This window comes from Carlito syrichta, unplaced genomic scaffold (assembly GCF_000164805.1).
Source record: "Carlito syrichta isolate Samal-C Ts95f unplaced genomic scaffold, Tarsius_syrichta-2.0.1 Scaffold305239, whole genome shotgun sequence".
NCBI lineage: Eukaryota > Metazoa > Chordata > Mammalia > Primates > Tarsiidae > Carlito > Carlito syrichta.
The window spans coordinates 575,900-594,779 of record NW_007249335.1 but is presented as its reverse complement, the minus strand read 5'-3'; the positions used below and the strand labels follow the sequence as shown (position 1 = coordinate 594,779).

At 34.1% G+C, this 18,880-nt stretch overlaps 1 protein-coding gene across 1 annotated transcript in view; it reads right to left on the bottom strand.

Moving 5' to 3' along the window:
• Positions 1 to 605: 605 nt before the first annotated feature.
• The window catches only part of KYNU (kynureninase), a 136,484-nt gene continuing 118,209 nt past the window's right edge, over positions 606 to 18,880 (bottom strand). The window contains exons 11-14 of the mRNA XM_008061398.2: positions 11,469 to 11,521; positions 8,867 to 8,952; positions 2,736 to 2,966; positions 606 to 868 (exon numbers count right to left, since the gene is read on the bottom strand). Coding sequence (XP_008059589.1) covers positions 743 to 868; positions 2,736 to 2,966; positions 8,867 to 8,952; positions 11,469 to 11,521 — 496 coding nt within the window. The 3' untranslated portion in view covers positions 606 to 742. The remainder of the gene's footprint in view (positions 869 to 2,735; positions 2,967 to 8,866; positions 8,953 to 11,468; positions 11,522 to 18,880) is intronic.

Sequence of the window (18,880 nt, the reverse complement as noted above, 5' to 3'; positions counted from 1 at the left end):
ATCAGACATATATCTAATAGTGCGTGGTAAATTACAATTTATAATTTTCAAAGTTGACACAAGAATTCTACACAAATTTTTCTTTTTCTTTTTTTGAGTTGGAGTCTCACTCTGTCGCCCAGACTGGAGTGCAGTGGCCACTCCCCGGCCACCGCAGCCTCGACCTGCTGGGCTCCGGTGATCCTTCCACCTCAGCCTTCCAAGTAGCCGCAATTACAGGCATGCGCTACCACGCCGGGCTGATTTTTTTGATTTATTGTAGAGATGAGGTCTCACTGCCCAGGTGGGTCTCAAACCCGTGAGCTCAGGCAATCCACTCACCTCAGCCTCCCAAAGGCACGGGATTACAGGCCTAGCCACCGAGCCCGGCTTACACAAATTTTTCAATCAGTTATAAATTAAACCAACACAAAACATCAGTGACCATTCAGCCAGTTATAAATTAACCAACACGAAACAACAATGATCATAAAATGTGACAACTTATTATTGAGAGTGTGTACATGATACTTGGACCAATATAGTCTTTGATCTTCCAAGCACCAGGAGACTGGACTGTTGTGTAGACTTCTTAGTATCACAGACTCTTTGAAAAATTATATCAGAGATTTTTACCAAGTATATTATTTATTGCCAGTTACAAGCAATCAATTTTGAAATACTTTCAACAGACATTGAATAATAGTAAAATAACCACAACAGTTTTCAGAATAATTTTCTTATGCTGTCCTAGAAAACATTGCTAATTTCTTGTTTCTGCAGAGTCAAGTACAGAAGTGAGTAGAGTGAAAAATTTATAAACATCATGGAAAGAATTGTAGAGCGGAACTGGAGCCACTCGAATACCATTTGGTTCCCGCTTATCACACTGTGGGAAAAAAATAAAGCCAAAAATGAAGTTAGCATTATTCACATATTGAAATTCTACAATCAAGATAAACTTATGTAAAATATTCATGCTGATTTCCCTAAAATTAATATATAAGCAATTTTTTCACTTTAAGTAAAACAGTATTTTTATGTTATTTAAAACTTTTTTCTTAATATTTTTAAAATAATAGGTTAGATATGTGAATATCTGAAGTGCTTTCTTGAAGTGCATTTAGCAATTATCTTCTTTAAGCATCCAATAATTCATATACACAATTTTTCTGTGGGGAAATCCTGGAGGGACTGAAACCCTTGGGCAAATTTAAATGAATGAGAACCTCATTCGGATCTGGAGAGTTTTAGCAAATTATACTTGAATTTAATTCTCTAGTCTTTGATCTTGCAGGTAAAGAGTGGGTTAGATCACCTGGGAATGCCAACATGTCCTGACATAGCACCAGGTAATTTGACCCGGCCTGCAGATGACTGTGGCTCACTTTAAGCAACATGCTGAACTGGGCTTGGTGGCTCAGCCTGTAATCCTGTGCTTTGGGAGGCTGAGGTGAGTGGATTACCTGAGCCCATGGGTTCGAGCCCCACCTGGGCAACTTGGTGAGACCCCATCTCTACAATAAATCAAAATATTAGCCGGGTGTGGTAGTGCGTGCCTGTAGTTTCAGCTACTTGGAAGGCTGAGGCGGAAGGATCACTGGAGCCCTACAGGTCAATGCTGGGGTGGCCTTGAGTTTGCCACTGTACTCCAGCCTGGCTGACAGAGTGAGACTCCAACTCAAAAAAAAAAGAAAAAGAAAAAGAAAAAGAAACATGCTGACTGGATGTGGTAAACTCACACCTGTAATTCCAGCACTTCAGGAGGCTGAGGCAGAAGGATTGCTTGAGCCCAGGAGTTCAAGACCAGACTGGGCAACAAAGCAAGACACTGTTTCTATAAACACGTTAAAAAAAGAAAAAAGAAGAAGAGCAACCCACACACACACTATTGGCTAGACAATATAGTATATCATTTGTATGTGCTGCTTCATTTAATTCCCATAGCAACTCTTTGAGATAAGTAATTTAACACCCAAAATACAGATCAAAAAACCTTAAGCCAATAGGTCTAAATAAACTTTTCTAAAAGGACAGAGCTTGGACATGGCAGAGTTTTATATGAAATCTTGATTTGTGCCTCCAGAATCTTCTCCAGGTTTGGAGGTACACAAGAGTAGGGGGCCTAACTGATACAATTATTGAAAACAGATGCATTATCATCTTTTTTTCCTTGAAATTACTCAGTTAACATTTATTAGTTCTTTTTAAGAGACTAAGAGGGCCACATAGACTCAAGAGTTTATATATATGTATTACATATTATATATATATATTATTTACAATGTTAACACTCCAGAGAAGTGTTGATATATCTTTTCTGACTGAAGTAACAAGGTTGAAAATAATTTAGTTCTATCAAGTCACTGAATATGTCTGATTTCTTTTTTATCTTTCACTAAATCGATATGTTCTTTAATTCCATTTATTCAAAAAATATATATTAGAGTTTGACTAGTGATCCTGATCAATTATGATGAAATATTTTTTCTGCCCAAATTATTATGAAAAGAGTAGGTTACATACAACTATTTCCCATAAACAGAATTTGTGGTTTCTTCCCTTTTATCAGAAAACACAGGTGTGTGCCCTTCAGTTAGCAGAGTGCTGAATGCTTAGTTGGCACTTCGTGTATCCTCAACTGGCTGAATGAAGTGAAATAACATGCAACGATGAATAAACCAAAGAATCCAAATGGTATCCTCAACACACAGCATGTAGCGAAAATCTGGTAGCAAAGCAAGAGTCATACTTACAACCACTCCTCTTTTTTCTAGTTCTTGGAAAACATTTTTCCTTGAAACAGAAAATGTTAGTGTTAGCTGGCAGCCCCTCTCCACTATGCAGGATGGAGTAATTATGTTCACGATAGGTTTCTTGGTTTCTGCTTTATTTTTGTCATAGTAATGCTTGATCAAGTATTCCAGATAACCAGTTAGCAAAATAGATTTTTTCCTCAATACTCTCATGGTTGCCTGCCTAAAGATCTGCAGAAGAAGAAACAATCAAGTTCAAGTATCTTATTGATTTACAAAGAAGCAAAAGCTAAGTGCAAATCATGCATTAAAAAGGAAATGCCCACTTTTGACCTTTCCAATAAATATATCCTTTTACATAATCCCTTTGGATGAAAACACACCCTCTTATAAATGATTTTCCATTGAAAACTGAAGGTAAAATTTCTATGACAGAAAAATTATACAAATGTCACTTAAGTAATACTCGCAAAAGAAAAAAACTTTAATTAGTATCATTATCTTCAGAGTTAATTTAAATTAAATTAATCAAGTAAAACACACCTTAATAAATGTATTTAAATATTATATAATTTACACTTTTTCTCTTAAAATCATGTTATAAAATCATAGTCAAGAAAACTTTTTTCTATTCTGATACTAAGTTTGGCCTACAAAAAATCCCATATGAGTTAAAACTTACATATGTGGAAAACAGTGTTACTGATAGTATTTTTAATTGTTTTACTGACTCCTAAGTTCACCCCAGTTTAACAGTAAAAAAGCAAGCAGTTAAGTAAGGTGACGTTTTCAGACAGGGAATCAAATAATGTTAGAAAATATATTTATTATTACTGAAGCATTTGGGCTTCCTTTCTTTCTTTAATCATTTTTTCTCCTTCTAAACTCTAGCACTGCTGTGAAAATACTGCCATTTTCTGCCTGAGGAGGCTTAAAGTAACAAGAGTGACCAAAGGCGCACGATAACTTGAGCTGGAACAATAGGGGTCAGAACAGACATGATGTTCTGGCCTATCTCTTAAGTCAAGTAGAGCTTAAAAATATACGATGACGGCTGGGCTTGGTGGTTCAGCCTGCAATCCCAGAACTTTGGGAGGCTGAAACGAGTGGATTGCCTGAGTCTGTGTGTTCGAGACCAGCCTGGGCAAATTGGCAAGACCTCGTCTCTACATCAAAATAAAATTAAATTAATAAAATGAAATGAAATGAAATATTAGCCGGGTGTGGTAGTGCACACCCGTGGTTCTGGCTACTTGGAAGGCTGAGGCAGACAGATCACCGGAGTCCAGCGAGTCGACACTGGAGTGGCAGTGAGGTGGCTGTGAGCATGCCATGGCACTCCAGACTGGGTGACAGAGTGAGACCTCGACTCCAAAATGTGTGTGTGTGTGTGTGTGTGTGTGTGTGTGTGTGTGTGTGTGTGTGTGTGTGTGTGTATACTGTTCTGTTCTTCTAAGTATTATACATATATGCATATGTATAATAATTAGAAGAACAGAATGAAATGCAAACAGAGCCTGATGCACTGGTGTGCCATTCAATGTCCCTTTTCTGTAGCAAGAGCAAAGATGGGGTCATTTGGTGATATCTAGCTTTTATCAAATCTATGAAGATAGTTATTCCTGTATATTCATGTGTAGGCAGGTATGCTAATAAAACTCCAACCACTCAGGCACAGATTTCTGCAAGTATATTGCATGGAGAATATGAATTTGACTGAAAGAGAGGAGGGGAGCTACATTGAAGGGAATGACATCTAAGGAGGAGAGGAGAAGCAGTGGTCCTTGTCTTTTTCTTCAGCCAGATCCCACGGACTATGTCTGAAGCCACCAAAGATACTAGTTGCAAGCAGAAGCTAATATCTCGGTTTCATAAGCCTCTGAGCTGCAGGTACAAACAATACTGCTTCAGGATTCAGGTGACCCAGGTTACAAGGACTTTGGTAGAGGGCAGCCCTTTATTCCCTTGTGTAAAAAAACAAAATGTAGGCAGACTTGGCACAATGAGAACGCAAGGGATTACAGCCAAGTTGTGGATCAAAGATCAAGGATCAATATTTTCACAGAAGAGCGGGGACAGACAAGGCACCGACCATAGGTGGTTTGGCTGTGATGTTTGGAACACAAAACTGAGAGGAATATTTCCAGGAATCTCGCTGGAGATTAATAATATTCTAGGAACTTCTAATTCATAAATAATTCTATTAAATTTGATGGCTCTGCTATTCATGCCATGATATGCAGGTATTGGCAATGTGTTAAGTATTACTTTTAATAATAGCTAATTTGTATTCAGAAGTTAGTAAGACTTTGGGGAATATTACTTAGGTTTATAATTGTTTAATAAAGGGGGTGGGAGGCTAGCTCTTTCAGATTTCTTTTGATAACGAGAAATCAAATTTTTTGCATGACAAATAGTTTCCCTTTTAATATACTGTGGAATATTATTACTCTTTAATACGAAAATAACTTCAATGTAAAAAAATTTATCACGTTACCACCACAATAAAGGCAATTATATTCTGAGACACTTAAATTTCTCTAACAGAAAGTAAAAGTCTATTCTGAGCCTCACGTGAAAATATTAAGAGGGACCTGGATCAGTGGATCATTCCTGTAATACCAGCATTTTGGGAGGCTGAGGCGGGAGGATGGCTTGAGGCCTGAAGTTTGAGACCAGCTTTGGCAACATAGTGAGACCTTGTCACTACAAAAAATAAAAAAATAAAAATGGCCAAGTGTTGTTTCATACACTTGTGGTCCCAGCTACTTAGGGAACTGAGAGAGGAGGAGTGATTGAGCCCAGGAGTTCAGGTTGCAGTTAGCTATGATCACACCACTGCATTTCTGCCAGTATGATAGAGACTCTGTCTCAAATAAATAAATATAAATATTAAGAGGGATTAATAGTAGAAAAGTAAAATGGATATCCCATTTTTTCACTTTTCATAATTTTATGCTTTTACTTTTGGGAAAGAATGATTTCTTAAATTAAAAAATTAGGAAATATAATTTGAAAAATATTCATCTTATAAGAGAATCCTTGGCAGAATTTCAACTTCTTGGATTATATTTTTCTTACTGAGTAAAATGAATGCAAAGCTAGAAAAGTCAGATAAGTTTAAATAGGAAAAATAAGCATAGAATGATGTTTTCAATTCTCATATTTTTCTCTTTAAGTTCTTTTCTCTAAAATTCTCCCTAATAACTTTGAAAGGAAACCCTTAGCACAAGTTTCTGTTTTGAGTCTTCTGACTTGTAATGTATTTTAGCAGAATGCTCTATTTTTGTATTTTGTATTTTTGTATTTTGTATTTCCAGCTACTTATTTCATTGTGAAGTCATAGTACTGAAAAAGCCTAAAATTGTCTACCTATTCCTAAATATACACATAAACTTTCAAAATACAATGTATGTGTTTAGTTTTAATTAAGCAATTGGAAAATTGAGAAGACATCTGATGTAATCAAGTCCAAATATTTTTATTTAAAAAAGGAGGAAAATAAGCTCAAAAGCAGTTACTGCTTGCGTGAAGTCACATTTAGTGTCCACTTAAGAGGGGACTCTTTGCCTTCTGGTTCCCAACCTCATGCTCCTTCCCCTTGATCCACAATATTTTAAAAAGTATTGTACAAAGGATTGAGTTCCAGTTTGAAACTGATTATAAGGTGCTCTTTGAACATCCAGCAAACATATACACATGTAATTATAAAAAAAGTCACATAAATATATTATAAAACAATTCTTATATTGAAAATCCAAGGCCTTATTTATATAAAATTGAGTCTTAATATAGAATCTCTCCTCCAGTTGGTATTTGCCAATGCAGAATGTTTTACTAAAACGAAGAGAGCCAGTTTAGATGATGTACTTATTTCTTTCATTTATTCAGACTTCCAACATGTATCTCACACAATGCAATAAATTGTCTTGAAGGGGTAAGATAAGTACAAACTTGATTAATTCACGGGTGCTTTCACGGCAAGCTCAGAAATATCTAGGAAGTAGGATATTTTAACAGTTAGATACGGCATGAGAAGCCATTAAATGCATTATTTTGTAATTTAAAAATTTTGCGATTTATAATGGGAAGGAGGAATTTTGAAAAACAGTTTCACCGACATAAGAGTTGATTAAAGATAACTATGGTTCGCACAGGGCCTCAGCAGTGAATGACTTCAGTAAGAGGCTCTAAAGAAATACATAGGTGATATGAAGCTCCAGAGAACTGTATATATTTCTTCTTGTGGCTTTTCACATCTTTTTGCTGGGATTAAGTTACTTTTTAAAAAGAAAATCACTTTTCCAACTGTAACTGAGAATAAAAACCTTGCCTAGAGGACTCTAATGCAGTATGATAGGAAAATAAGAATCTGTCTCCTTTTCCACAGTGAAAGGGTGAATACTGGAAGAAAAGCCAGCCCACTGCAGACAACATGCAAAAATAAGTGTTTAAAAGAAAAGTTCTGGATATGTCTGAGAAGTTATTTGCAATGATAAAGTAAATTAGAGAAAATTACTTTATGAACTAGTTATTTCTAAGGTGTGTCTTGGTGCTTATATTGTAACATATCTCCCTGATATAAAGTTGCAAAGTAGAATATTTTAAAAAAATGTTTAAACAAAATTCTTCTCTGAATGTATATTATAAAAAAAACAACTCAAATATTATTACCTGATTTACTAAGCAGATTTTTAGTCAAAAAATATATCACTGCCTGAAAAATCTCATTACTGGGTCTATTTTTCAAGTTAAAAAAAAAACTCTGCCAAGTGAAAACAGCACAAGTGCCATCTAGTGATCAAACTTAGTAGATGTTCTTTAAATTGGGATTAAAATGAAAAGGTAGTGAATAACACTATCCAGTGGTGAAGTTTTATAAAAGCAGAGGAACTTGATGCTGCCATCCAGTGGCCAGAATGAGAAACTGCTGTTAAGTGTTCACAGAATTCTACAATGATGCTGAAATCCTCTATAACAAGATTTTCTAAAATTTCATAAGCTAGGTGATTTTAGAAGTAGGCATGAAAGAAAAAAATTCAAATTCTTATTTGAATACATATATAAAATCTCTATTAGAAATATATACATATATTTACTTAAAAGATATTTTACTTAAATATATGTATACACAATATGTATTTACTGAATGTATGTATTAAAGTTAATAATAATTATATATATTATTATTATTGTTATTTGAATTGAGGTCTCACTCTGTTGCCCAGGCTAGAGTGCAGTGCAGTGATCACAGTTCACAGCGTGGACCACCTAGGATCAGGCTCCCAAGTAGCCACCTCAGCCTCCCAAGTAGCCAGGACTACAAGTGTGCATCACCTAGTATATAATTACAGACTCTATATTTACTTGAATATATTTAGTTTAACCTCAAATAATAACATCTAAAAAATTAGTTTCATTTATAACTTGGGGATGAAACTAAATTTGTCTAAGTAAAAATATTAATGAATTTAAACAAAAATATTGAGTCAGTAACAGTAGAAAATATATGGATATAATGGCATAGAAGTCCCATTTAAAAAAAAAAAAACAAACACCCTGCTTCATGAGGAAATCTTACACAATCTTTGGTTTATCCTGATTAGTTTCAGTTTTTTCCCCTTAAAGTAAGACCTCCTATAGCTTTGTCACATGGTATTTGGACAGTTCATTGGTTTACAATGAGCTAGAAGGAATAGAGTTCCTAGTAATCTTGTCTGGCACATCCTATTTTCTCAATAAATTCATGTTGAATGAGTAATTTAATAAATAACTAAATATGACATGCTTATTTAGTATAACCAAGAGAAGATGAAATAATTCATTCATGTTTACATCGATTCTAAGAGAAACAACAACAACAACAACAACAAAAATTCCAGATGAATTCCATTTGATATTTACTATGTATCAACAATGTGCCTAACATTGTGCTAGGGAGTGGGGACATTAATAGAAGGAGATAATCATCACATGGTCACCGTCCTAGAGGAGAATGTTTTCTCCGTCCATTTTTTACACAGAGTGCACATTCGTAATCTTGCTGATGAGCAGAGAAAGCACTACAGCAAGTTACTGTTGGGTCAAGAAAGAAGGGAGGGGCATGGGAGGTAGAAACATAGATCTCTTACCTCTAAACTAGCGTGTAAGGAACAGACCAGCAACATGGGAGGATTTGAGATTCGGAATCCATTCACTCCAGAGATTAACTGCAGCTCTGAGAAATTAATATCATGTCATTTTCATAAAATATGCCTTAAAAAGTATCCGTTAAAATAGTAATGTGGTGGAGAGCAAATGAATAAGACAGACTTTTATTGCTAGATAGGATTTCTGAACTACTTAAGAGAAACTCAATGGAGCTAAAATACTGGCTTGTTTTCCCTTCACCAGAAATTTCCATCTCCCCTGTTGGTAGAACACCAGAACCCTTTGATACAAAACATAAACGACTTCTGGAAGTTTTCTGGACCCCATGCTCTACCTTCCCATTCCCATGCCAGCATTTCTTGTCCTGCCCCACACATTGCTTTTCTATTATGAAACCATGTCAACAAGAGAGAGCATTAAGATTTGAGTGGCATGTAATTGTAATGTCACCCAAAGGCAGACATATGAGTGAAATGGAGGTGACTTTCAGTCTTAAGATTATTAGGTGAAGTGGCTTGTCTTGCGGGAAAAAAATAAAAAAGAGAGGAGGGAGCTTTAGAAATAAATCTGCCTAAGATAAATTAATAGCAGATACTATTCTAATTAGACTCAAGTACACTGAATTCTAGCAAGTTAAATTCATTAGGGTTAAGATGCTTAATCAGAGGTCAAGTTAAAACTATGACTGAATAAAAGAATGTTAAAACATGATGGCTCTTTAGATAGTCAATGAATCCAGGGTTAGACAATATGAGCACCAAATCTGACCCACTACTTGTTTTTTTAAGTACAGTTTTATTGGAAGGTAGCCATAATCTTTTATTTATGTGTCATCTGTGACTGACCACCACAATGACAGAATTGAGCATTTGCCACAGAGATGGTGTAGCCCAAAAACTTAAAAATAGTTTTTTATCTGGTTCTTTATTTTTAAAAAGTTTACCTACCCCCAATCTAATCCAGTTATTTTATTTACAGATAAGAATACCCATTTCAAAGAATTTAAGTAACTGGTATAATAACAGAGCTAAATATTTCAACAGCCAAGATAAAATACAGGATTCCTGATTTGGCTAAAATATCCCATCTTGCAATGTGTTGCAAATGTGAATACAGACGCTCCCAACTTACAATGACTTGATTTACAATGTTTTAACTTCACAGTGATACAAAAGTGATATGCACTCAGTGGAAACCATATTCTGAGTGCCCGTACACCCATTCTGTTTTTCACTTTCAATCTGGCATTCGATAAACTACATGAGATAGTCAACATTTTATTATAAAATAAGCTTCTGTTGCCGGGTGCGGTGACACAAGCCCCTAATGCCAGAACTTTGGGAGGCTGAGGCAAGAGGATTGTCTGAGCCCAGGGGTTTGAGACCAGCCTGGGCAACTTGGTGAGACCTTGTCTCTACAATAAATAAAAAAAATTAGCTGGGTGTGGTGGTGCATGCTTGTAGTTCCTGCTACTTGGAAGGCTGAGATGGAAGGATTGCCTGAGCCCAACAGGTCGAGACTACGGTGGCCATGAGCATGCCAGTACACTCCAGTGTGGGTGACAGAATGAGAACCCGACTCAAAAAAAAAAAAAGGCTTGTGTTAGATGATTTTGTCCAATGTCGGCTAAAGTAAATGTTCTGAGCACATTTAAGGTAGGCTGGGCTAAGCTATGATGTTCCTTAGATTAGGTGCATTTTGGACTTATGATATTTTCTGCTTATGATAAGCTTATTGGGAAGTAACTCCTGAATAAGTCAAGGGGCATCTGTATATATAAAACAGTATCTCAGAGGTTTGAAACAATTGAAGGATCAAGTGTATGTGGAAATCTCAAAGCACTAATGATGTTTTCTGTATCTTATTTGACTGAAAAATAGGGTCACTCAGGAAAAAGAAGTAAGGTAATTTGTTAGCCCCATGCTTGGCATAGTTTCATTTCTACCCACTGGACTTTACCTGCTCTTAAGAATTACTACACTCTTTGATATGTGACAAAAACAAAAGAAGATTATTTAGGAGAAAAGAAGATTGAAAAGGAATATTTATTAAGATACTGCTATTTGTTACTTGGTTTACAATCTTGGGCTCGAATCACCCTTAAACAACATTTGAAAATACATATTATTATTCACATCGGATATGTGGAAAAGAAAAAAAAAAAAGATCATGACCCAAGATGATATAACTTGAGCAGGATCTAAGAATGACTAAACAGCAAAGTGGGACTGACACTCAGGTTTGCCTGGATCTGGCCTCAAGTCCCGAATCTCCTTGTATTCTCACTGCTCGATGTCTAGGGCACTCTATATTGATGGGATCTGACCGAGACACATGAGCCTCACCTTAGACTTCATTTCCTTTTATGTCCCTACAAAGGGATAGACTCAAAAATCATGCTAAAATCTATAAACACTTAGTCTTACACTCTGGAAATGTCATTTCTTATTTTAAGAATTCTCAGTGACATTTTCAAAGTGCACTCTCCATGGGGCATGCACATTACATATAATACAAAGACAGATGAAAGTTGAAATAAAGTTAAAATAAAATGACTTATGAGGTAAAATTGAGTACACTTACTGTTATCCATTTTAAATCTGGTGCTCACTTCATGGCCAAACCATCCCACTAACCTAAAATATAATGAACAATATTAGTTATTTTGATATATGTTTAAAAAACACTATTAATTTAGGAATTTAGGACCTGCATATTAAAACCATTTGTGTTATAAGTTAACAAATGCTTAGGCAGTTAAGTGCTATGTGGTCTCATAACGCAATTAATATTTATAATGTCAAGAATGAGGATGAAATTAATTTATTCATGTTATCAGTTATCTTATTTTTGGTGGTAAAATCATCTTAAGAGTTAATGACCTTTTTTCTTATTTAAATAAGACAAAATAAACAAAAAGGTTAGGGTTTTTAAAAAATTTTAAAATAGAGCTGAAGTCTCAAAAGTGTAAGTAATACAATGATAGTTTTTACAATAAAATCCCTGAAGAGAAATGGTACCAAGAAACATTTATATAAGTGTTGAAAATTTTAAATAACTTTCTAAATAAATCTGTTGTTTTCATATTGTTATAAGATTGTGAGTTAGCCAGACATAAAATACAAATATCTAGGAAAAATTTACATATGTGCATATTCAATGAAAAAACTAAACGGCAGTTTAAAGAAAAATATTAAAATGTGTAGAAAGAGAAATCCAGTGTTCCTGATAACACATTCTTCCTAAATAATATATTAGTGACATCAAAATAAAAATTCCAGCACTCTTTTATGGAACATGGCAAAATGTTTTTAAGTTTATCTAGGGAAATATTGGTGAAAACAATAAATTGTAAAACATACAGAAGAGCGTGCTGTATTATTTTGTAATAATTTCTTGCAAACTATACAACATTATATGGCATATTACAAATTGCAGAACGTGACTGAGCATAGTATGGTAAAGTACCATCGGTGAGAAAAATGACACAATAGAAAATATAAAACAGTCCTCAGATCATGTAACAATTTAATAAGTGATAATTGTGACATTTCAAAAAGTGTAAAAAGGAAGAAAATGCATTTCAGATTTTTATATAATTTTTAAAAGACAAATTTATTTCTAAATATAAAAACAAAAGAAGAAAATATGAAGGAACATACCAACAGATTCATAAGCATTAAAAATTCTGTGTTAAAATGACAGACAAAATTACAAGGCAGACTGGGTGCAGTGGCTTGCACCTATAATCCCAGCACTTTGAGAGACCAAGGCACCAGGATCACTTGAGTCCAGGAGTTCGAGACCAGCCTAGGAAACATAGCCAGACCACATCTCTGTGAAAAATAAAAAAATTAGCCAGGTGTGATCATGCACACACGTAGTCCCTGCTTCTCAGGAGTCTGAGGCAGAAGGATCACCTGACACCAGGAGGTCAAGGCTGTAGTAAACCGTGATCCATGCCATTACACTCTAGTCTGGGCAACAGAGTGAGACCCTGACTCAAAAGAAAAAAAAAAATCACAAGGCAAACCAAAGACGGAGAAGAGGAGTTACACTTGCCACATATAAAAGAGTTTTTTCATTAAAAAAAAAAAAAAAGAACTTCAAGGTCATAGAGCATGGACAGGCAATTTATAAAAGGAGAAATGCACATGCCCCATGAATTCAAAAACACCTCAAACTCACTAATAATTGTAACTATGAAAGAACATGAGGAGGAGATCATATTTTATATACCAAGTTGGATGTTTATTTTCCAATGATTCAAATAAAAGGAAATTAGCCAATTGTCTAAAGGTGAGAATAAAAAGTAATAAAACCTTTCTGGAGAACGATTTGAGAAAATATATAGACAACATACATAGTTTTCTGTCCCAGAAATTTTATTCCTTTCAATTTATCTAAAAGACTACTGAGATGACACCATTTAAAGTACACTAACGTGTGTGCTAGAACAATTTACACGTTACAATTTACAGTGTCAGAGACACCTAAATATTTTGTAAGAGAGAATCGATACAATGAATTACACTTCTTGCATATGATGGGATACTATACAGTATATTATAAAATTCTATTTCAAAATCTTATTATAAAAAATTTAAAATCCCACTTAAAAGACTATGTATACAAAAATGATAAAATTGAGATCACAATATTTAGAGATTGATTCCAATTTTAAAACAATAAAATATATGCATTTATATTTATGCCCCAAATGTTATACATTTTAATATTTCTACTTTATTAATATCTAGTTTTTCCAGAATTTTCTATGGATCATGTATTGTTTCTACATCAGACAGAAATTTTAACTGTAATTTTAACTCCTATTCATTAGTTCAGTTTTATTTTTATTCCAAAGATATTTTATTTTCTATATTTTGCATATCTTATATGGAATTAATCAGCAGAGTCAGATTATGTTAAATGATAAAATTTTTAAATCCAGTAGTTAAAAGTATCTTATGGCTCCCATTAACTTAAAGGTTAAAATTCATAGTATGTCAGTCCAAGTATGCCTGTCAATGCTTACTTCTGATATTCTCTGATTTCAAATAATTCATTATTAATACCTAATATCTCTTTCCTTTTTTCTTTGCTGGTTCTTCTGCCTGTAATGGTGGAACTGAGGAGAAGGTGCTTAGGAGGAAGTAGAGAAAAGAATCAGGGCAGAGTGAAAAAGGCTTAAGTGATAGATTATCTAGGGAAGTCCCAGTAAAAACATACTTTCTAAAATAAAGGCAAGGTGCTTAATTTGTATTTCAAAAGCTACACCCTTGATACAACTGTGGCTATAGAATACCACATGGGTGATTAGGGCTATTTTCAGCATGGCTGTTGTATTATGTCTTGGGCAGAAAAAAAGAGAAGGCACATCCGTAAAGAGCCAAAAGGTGCACTAATATTTGGAAGTAGTCAGCAAAGAAGAAACCTAAAAGGTTACTCTGTGCCTTTTCCTAACCTTCTGTAGGTACTTTCACCAAGTTGCTAATCCAGGAGAGTTAAACTCATTCAGTGATGAGCAGTGAAGAAGAAACTGAGTATAGCACTGACACAAAGATTCTCCATGAAAAATGTGAGAAGAATAGCAAAGTCTACCCAAATATGAAGAACACACTGCAGGAAAAGGTTTCCTGAAGGTTGCTAGAAAATGTAGCATAAGAATGGATACATGAAGAAAACAATAGAAAAGTAAGGAAATAATGCCCCATATGATGGAAAAATGTCAAGTAAAAAATACAGCTTGACAATATGACAGATGAAAATGAGCTTCCAGAAATCAGGAAACAGCTAAAGAAGAAAAGTAAAACACTTTCTTTTTAAAAGAAGGATTTTGGGGAAAAATTGCTCGGAAGGTAGGACACAGAAAAAAATAAACAGAAGTATAGATTTAAACTAGTTTTGAAAGAGAATGATAAAATAGTACACAAGACAAAAAAGTTATCTTCTCTCCCTCTCTCCTACTCTGTACTCTTCCTTCCTTTCTTCCAGGCAGGATCTCTTACTCTGTCACCCAGGCTGGAGTGCAGTGGTGTAATCACAGCTCATAGCAGCCTCAAACCCCTTAGGCTCAAGCAATATTTCTACCTCGCCTCCTGAGTATCTTGGGAGAGAAATGCTTGCTACCGTGAATGGCCAACTTCTTTTGGTAGAAAAGGGTTTTCATTATGTTGACCAGCTGGTCTTGAACACCTAGTCTCAAGCAATCTCCCTGCTTCAGCCTCCCAAAGTGCTGGGATTACAGATAAGAGCCACTGTTCCTGGCCAGAAGTTCTGTCATAACCAAAAAGAGTCATTAAAGAAGAAAAGCATAAAGGAAGAACTTTAAAAAATGTTATAACTAAACAACTTTGATTACATTAAAATGATTTGAATCTACATATTGAAAAGTATGATATTTAAGTGAGTTAGGGGAATTAACTTGGAGTGGTCATTTTGGTTATTGTTTATTAAAATTATTGGGTTTTATGGACAGAGAAAAAATTGGGGTTCCAGTCAATAAAGGTTAACTCGAATAAAGAAATATCAGACGGGTTTTAAATTTATAAAATGCAGCCATCCAATGGCAGAGACTAATGAAGAAATACTTACATAAAACTCAAAGGAAAAATATGGCACATGAATGTGATGTTTGGGTAAATCAAACTATAAAGTTTACTAGTAGTGATCAAGCATAAGTTCAACTAATATTTTTCCCATGAGTTCTTTGTAAGTTCTTCATTGCCTGAGAGTGAACATAAGTCACCAAGAGATGACTGAGGAAATTATAACAATAACACATGTGACGATTATTGAATATGTTTAATTCGATAAGACTGAGATTAAACAAATATATGCATTGAAGTGACAGAGCATAATCCAAGAAAGTGCTATATAAAAATAATGAACAACTGAACAAATAGTGGGTTTACAGTAACTTTGCGGATTATCCATAATTTAACCTTGATAAATCAAGTAAAACAAGTATTATCAGATCTAAGAATACAAAGTAAACACCAAAAAAAGTTAAAATTAGTTACTAAATCATGGAATGATAAAAGGTTAGGTAGAAAGCCTGCTAACTCTACAATTGTTCAAGGAAGGAAACTAATGGAATGGAAAAAGAAAGGAAAATTTAAATGAAAACATTCTTAAGTATCAGAACAACCGTACACTGAAAAATAATGAACAGAAACCCCAAACATCTCACATTGTAAGACTTAAAGAAGCACTAGCAATAGAAAATATGACATTAAATGACATTGAACTAAGGTTGAACATGCCTGTCAAAGTAATAGATGTCAATGGGTTTAATTCACATATTGAAAGACAAAGTTATCTGATTGTACTGCAAAGCAGAGAGACTCAATTAAAATAAGTGATTCAGAAAGAAATGGAATAAAAAACGAGCAAAAGTATAAATGTAAAATAAAGCAAGATGCCATCTTTATATCTAACAAGGTGAAATTCAAACAAAAAATAATTAAATGATAAAAAGGATATTTTATAGGGCTAATGATAATTCACAATAAAGATAAAATGGGAATTGCTGTTCATGACATAATGCAGCAGCAATATTCATGCAGCAGGTATAACAGAAACTGTAAGGAGGGATAGAAATAGAAATATTTTATCCTGTGATAGAAAAGTTTTATTAACTTCTCTAAGTCCTTGACAAATCAAGTGGGCAAATATACCAATTAAGAAGGTAAATATAAGATAAATATTTAATGATGTGATCTGAAATAAAGACTAAGGTGGGTTTTTTTTTTTTGTTTGTTTTGTTTTTTGAGTTGGGGTATCACTCTGCCACCCAGGCTGGAGAGCCGTGGCACGCTCACGACCACTCCAGCCTTAACCTGCTGGGCTCAGTCGATCCTTCCGCTTCAGCCTTCCAAGTAGCTGGAACTACAGGCACACATCACCACACCCAGGTAATTTTTTGATTTATTGTAGAGACGAGGTCTTGCCATGTTGCCCAGCTGGTCTTGAACATGTAGGTTCTGTCAGTCCTCTCACCTCTGCCTCCCAAGTGCTGGGATTACAGGTGTGAGCCACCATGCCCAGTTAGGACTACAAAATTTTTAAAGAAATGCTCAGAAAATGTTCACTATAACTACAAAAAGTCTTAATATTTCCAAAGTGTATATATTACAGACATAAAATAACAGCTACCTTTATATATAAATCAAACCAATTGTGATGGATATGAGAGATTCCAATTAATCAAGAAAATATAAGACAGCATAGCTATGAAAAATAAACAGTATGTGGGGGAATATTCACAAATTAGGGAAAAATAAAAGCATCATAAAAGAGACATTGCTTTATTTAAAAAATGTAGACAAAATGGGTAGTTTTCTGAGATAATGTTATTTATTCAACCAAATCCTAGAATGGAAAGAAAATCTAAACCAACAGATTTTAATAGGAGAAATAAAGGAAAAGCTCAAACACCTAAACCTTACAAAAGAAAGTGGTCTTATGATGAAATTCTACCACCACTTTTCAGTTGATAGTTCCAGTGCTATTTAAACTATTTTATTGCATAAAAAATAAAAACCAAATAAAAAATGATGTATGTGGGATATTAGAATTTTTTGTGTTACTAGTATATTAAAATTAAATTAGATTAGATTTGCACACATCTCGTCAATCTTACTTGAGAATATTAATAACAAATTATAAATATATATTTGCAAACAAATTCTAATAGCACACTAAAATAATAACACATTATGAACCGAGGACTTCATTTCGGAAATGCAAGAATGACTCTATGCCAGAAAATTTACTAATATAAATGTTTTTTTAATAAAGCTTAAGAGAAAGATATAAGGTTACTTTCATAAACATTTCAAAGGCATTTACAACATTCCCCAAGTATTCTTAATTGTTTAAAAAATAAAAGAAAATTTTGGAAAGATACTTAATGTAAGGAAATATATTAATCTCAGCCTGAATGTCAAACTCAGTTTTAACAGAAAAACACCAAAGTTGCTTTTATCAATTTTAATATTTTGTAGATGTAAACTTTCAAATTACATAATTTTGTACCTGGTATGACTAAAAAGATAATTTAGTGGTAGACTGTACAAAATTAGTATAAGAAATAAATATCTGACATTTAAAATTACAACATAGATATATATTGCCAACAAATGCTCAAGACTTATATTCCTGAACAACCACAAAAAGACTTGAATCATATTTAACATCAAGGATAAAGTTAATTATCTTAAAATTGATGTATAAATCTAATATAATCCTAGTAAAATAGGTTTTTATTTGTCTTTATTTGTAAACAAATAAGCTGATTCTCATGTTCTCTGAAAAGACAAATAATACCAGGAAATTTCTAAAAAATAAGAGCAATGAAGTGGAATATCCTTACAAGGCATTACTATATTATAAAACTTCAATATGAAAACAATGTGGCACTTTGTCAACTAATCAATTCATATTAATTCATTGTACTAATAAAACTAAGGAGAAACTCAAGATCATTTCCATAGATCAATAAATCAGAAGAGAAGGTGCTATCAAGCAACAATCAAAATAGTAAAAAAACTTCAAATAAGCATTCTAATGATGCATCCCAAAGAACTAGAAAAGCAAGAGTAGAAGAAAATAAATAAAAGTTGGTTTTTTTGAAAGATAACAAAATCAACAAACCGTAAAGGAGATTAAGAAAAAAAGAGCGAATACATACATAAAATCAGAGATGAAAAAAGAAATATTACAACTGATATCACAGAAATTCAGGGATCACTGCAGACTACTATAAGCAATTATATACCCCAAACTAAAAAACCTACAAAAAAGATGGGTGAATTTGTGCATGAGCTGGGCTCGGTGGCTCAGTCTGTAATCCCGCGCCTTGGGAGGCTGAGTGGATTGCCTGAGCCCGTGGGTTTGAGACCCGCCTGGGCAACTTGGGGAGACCTCAACTCTACAATAAATCAAAAAATCAGCTGGGCATGGTAGCGCGTGCCTGTAATTCTGGCTGC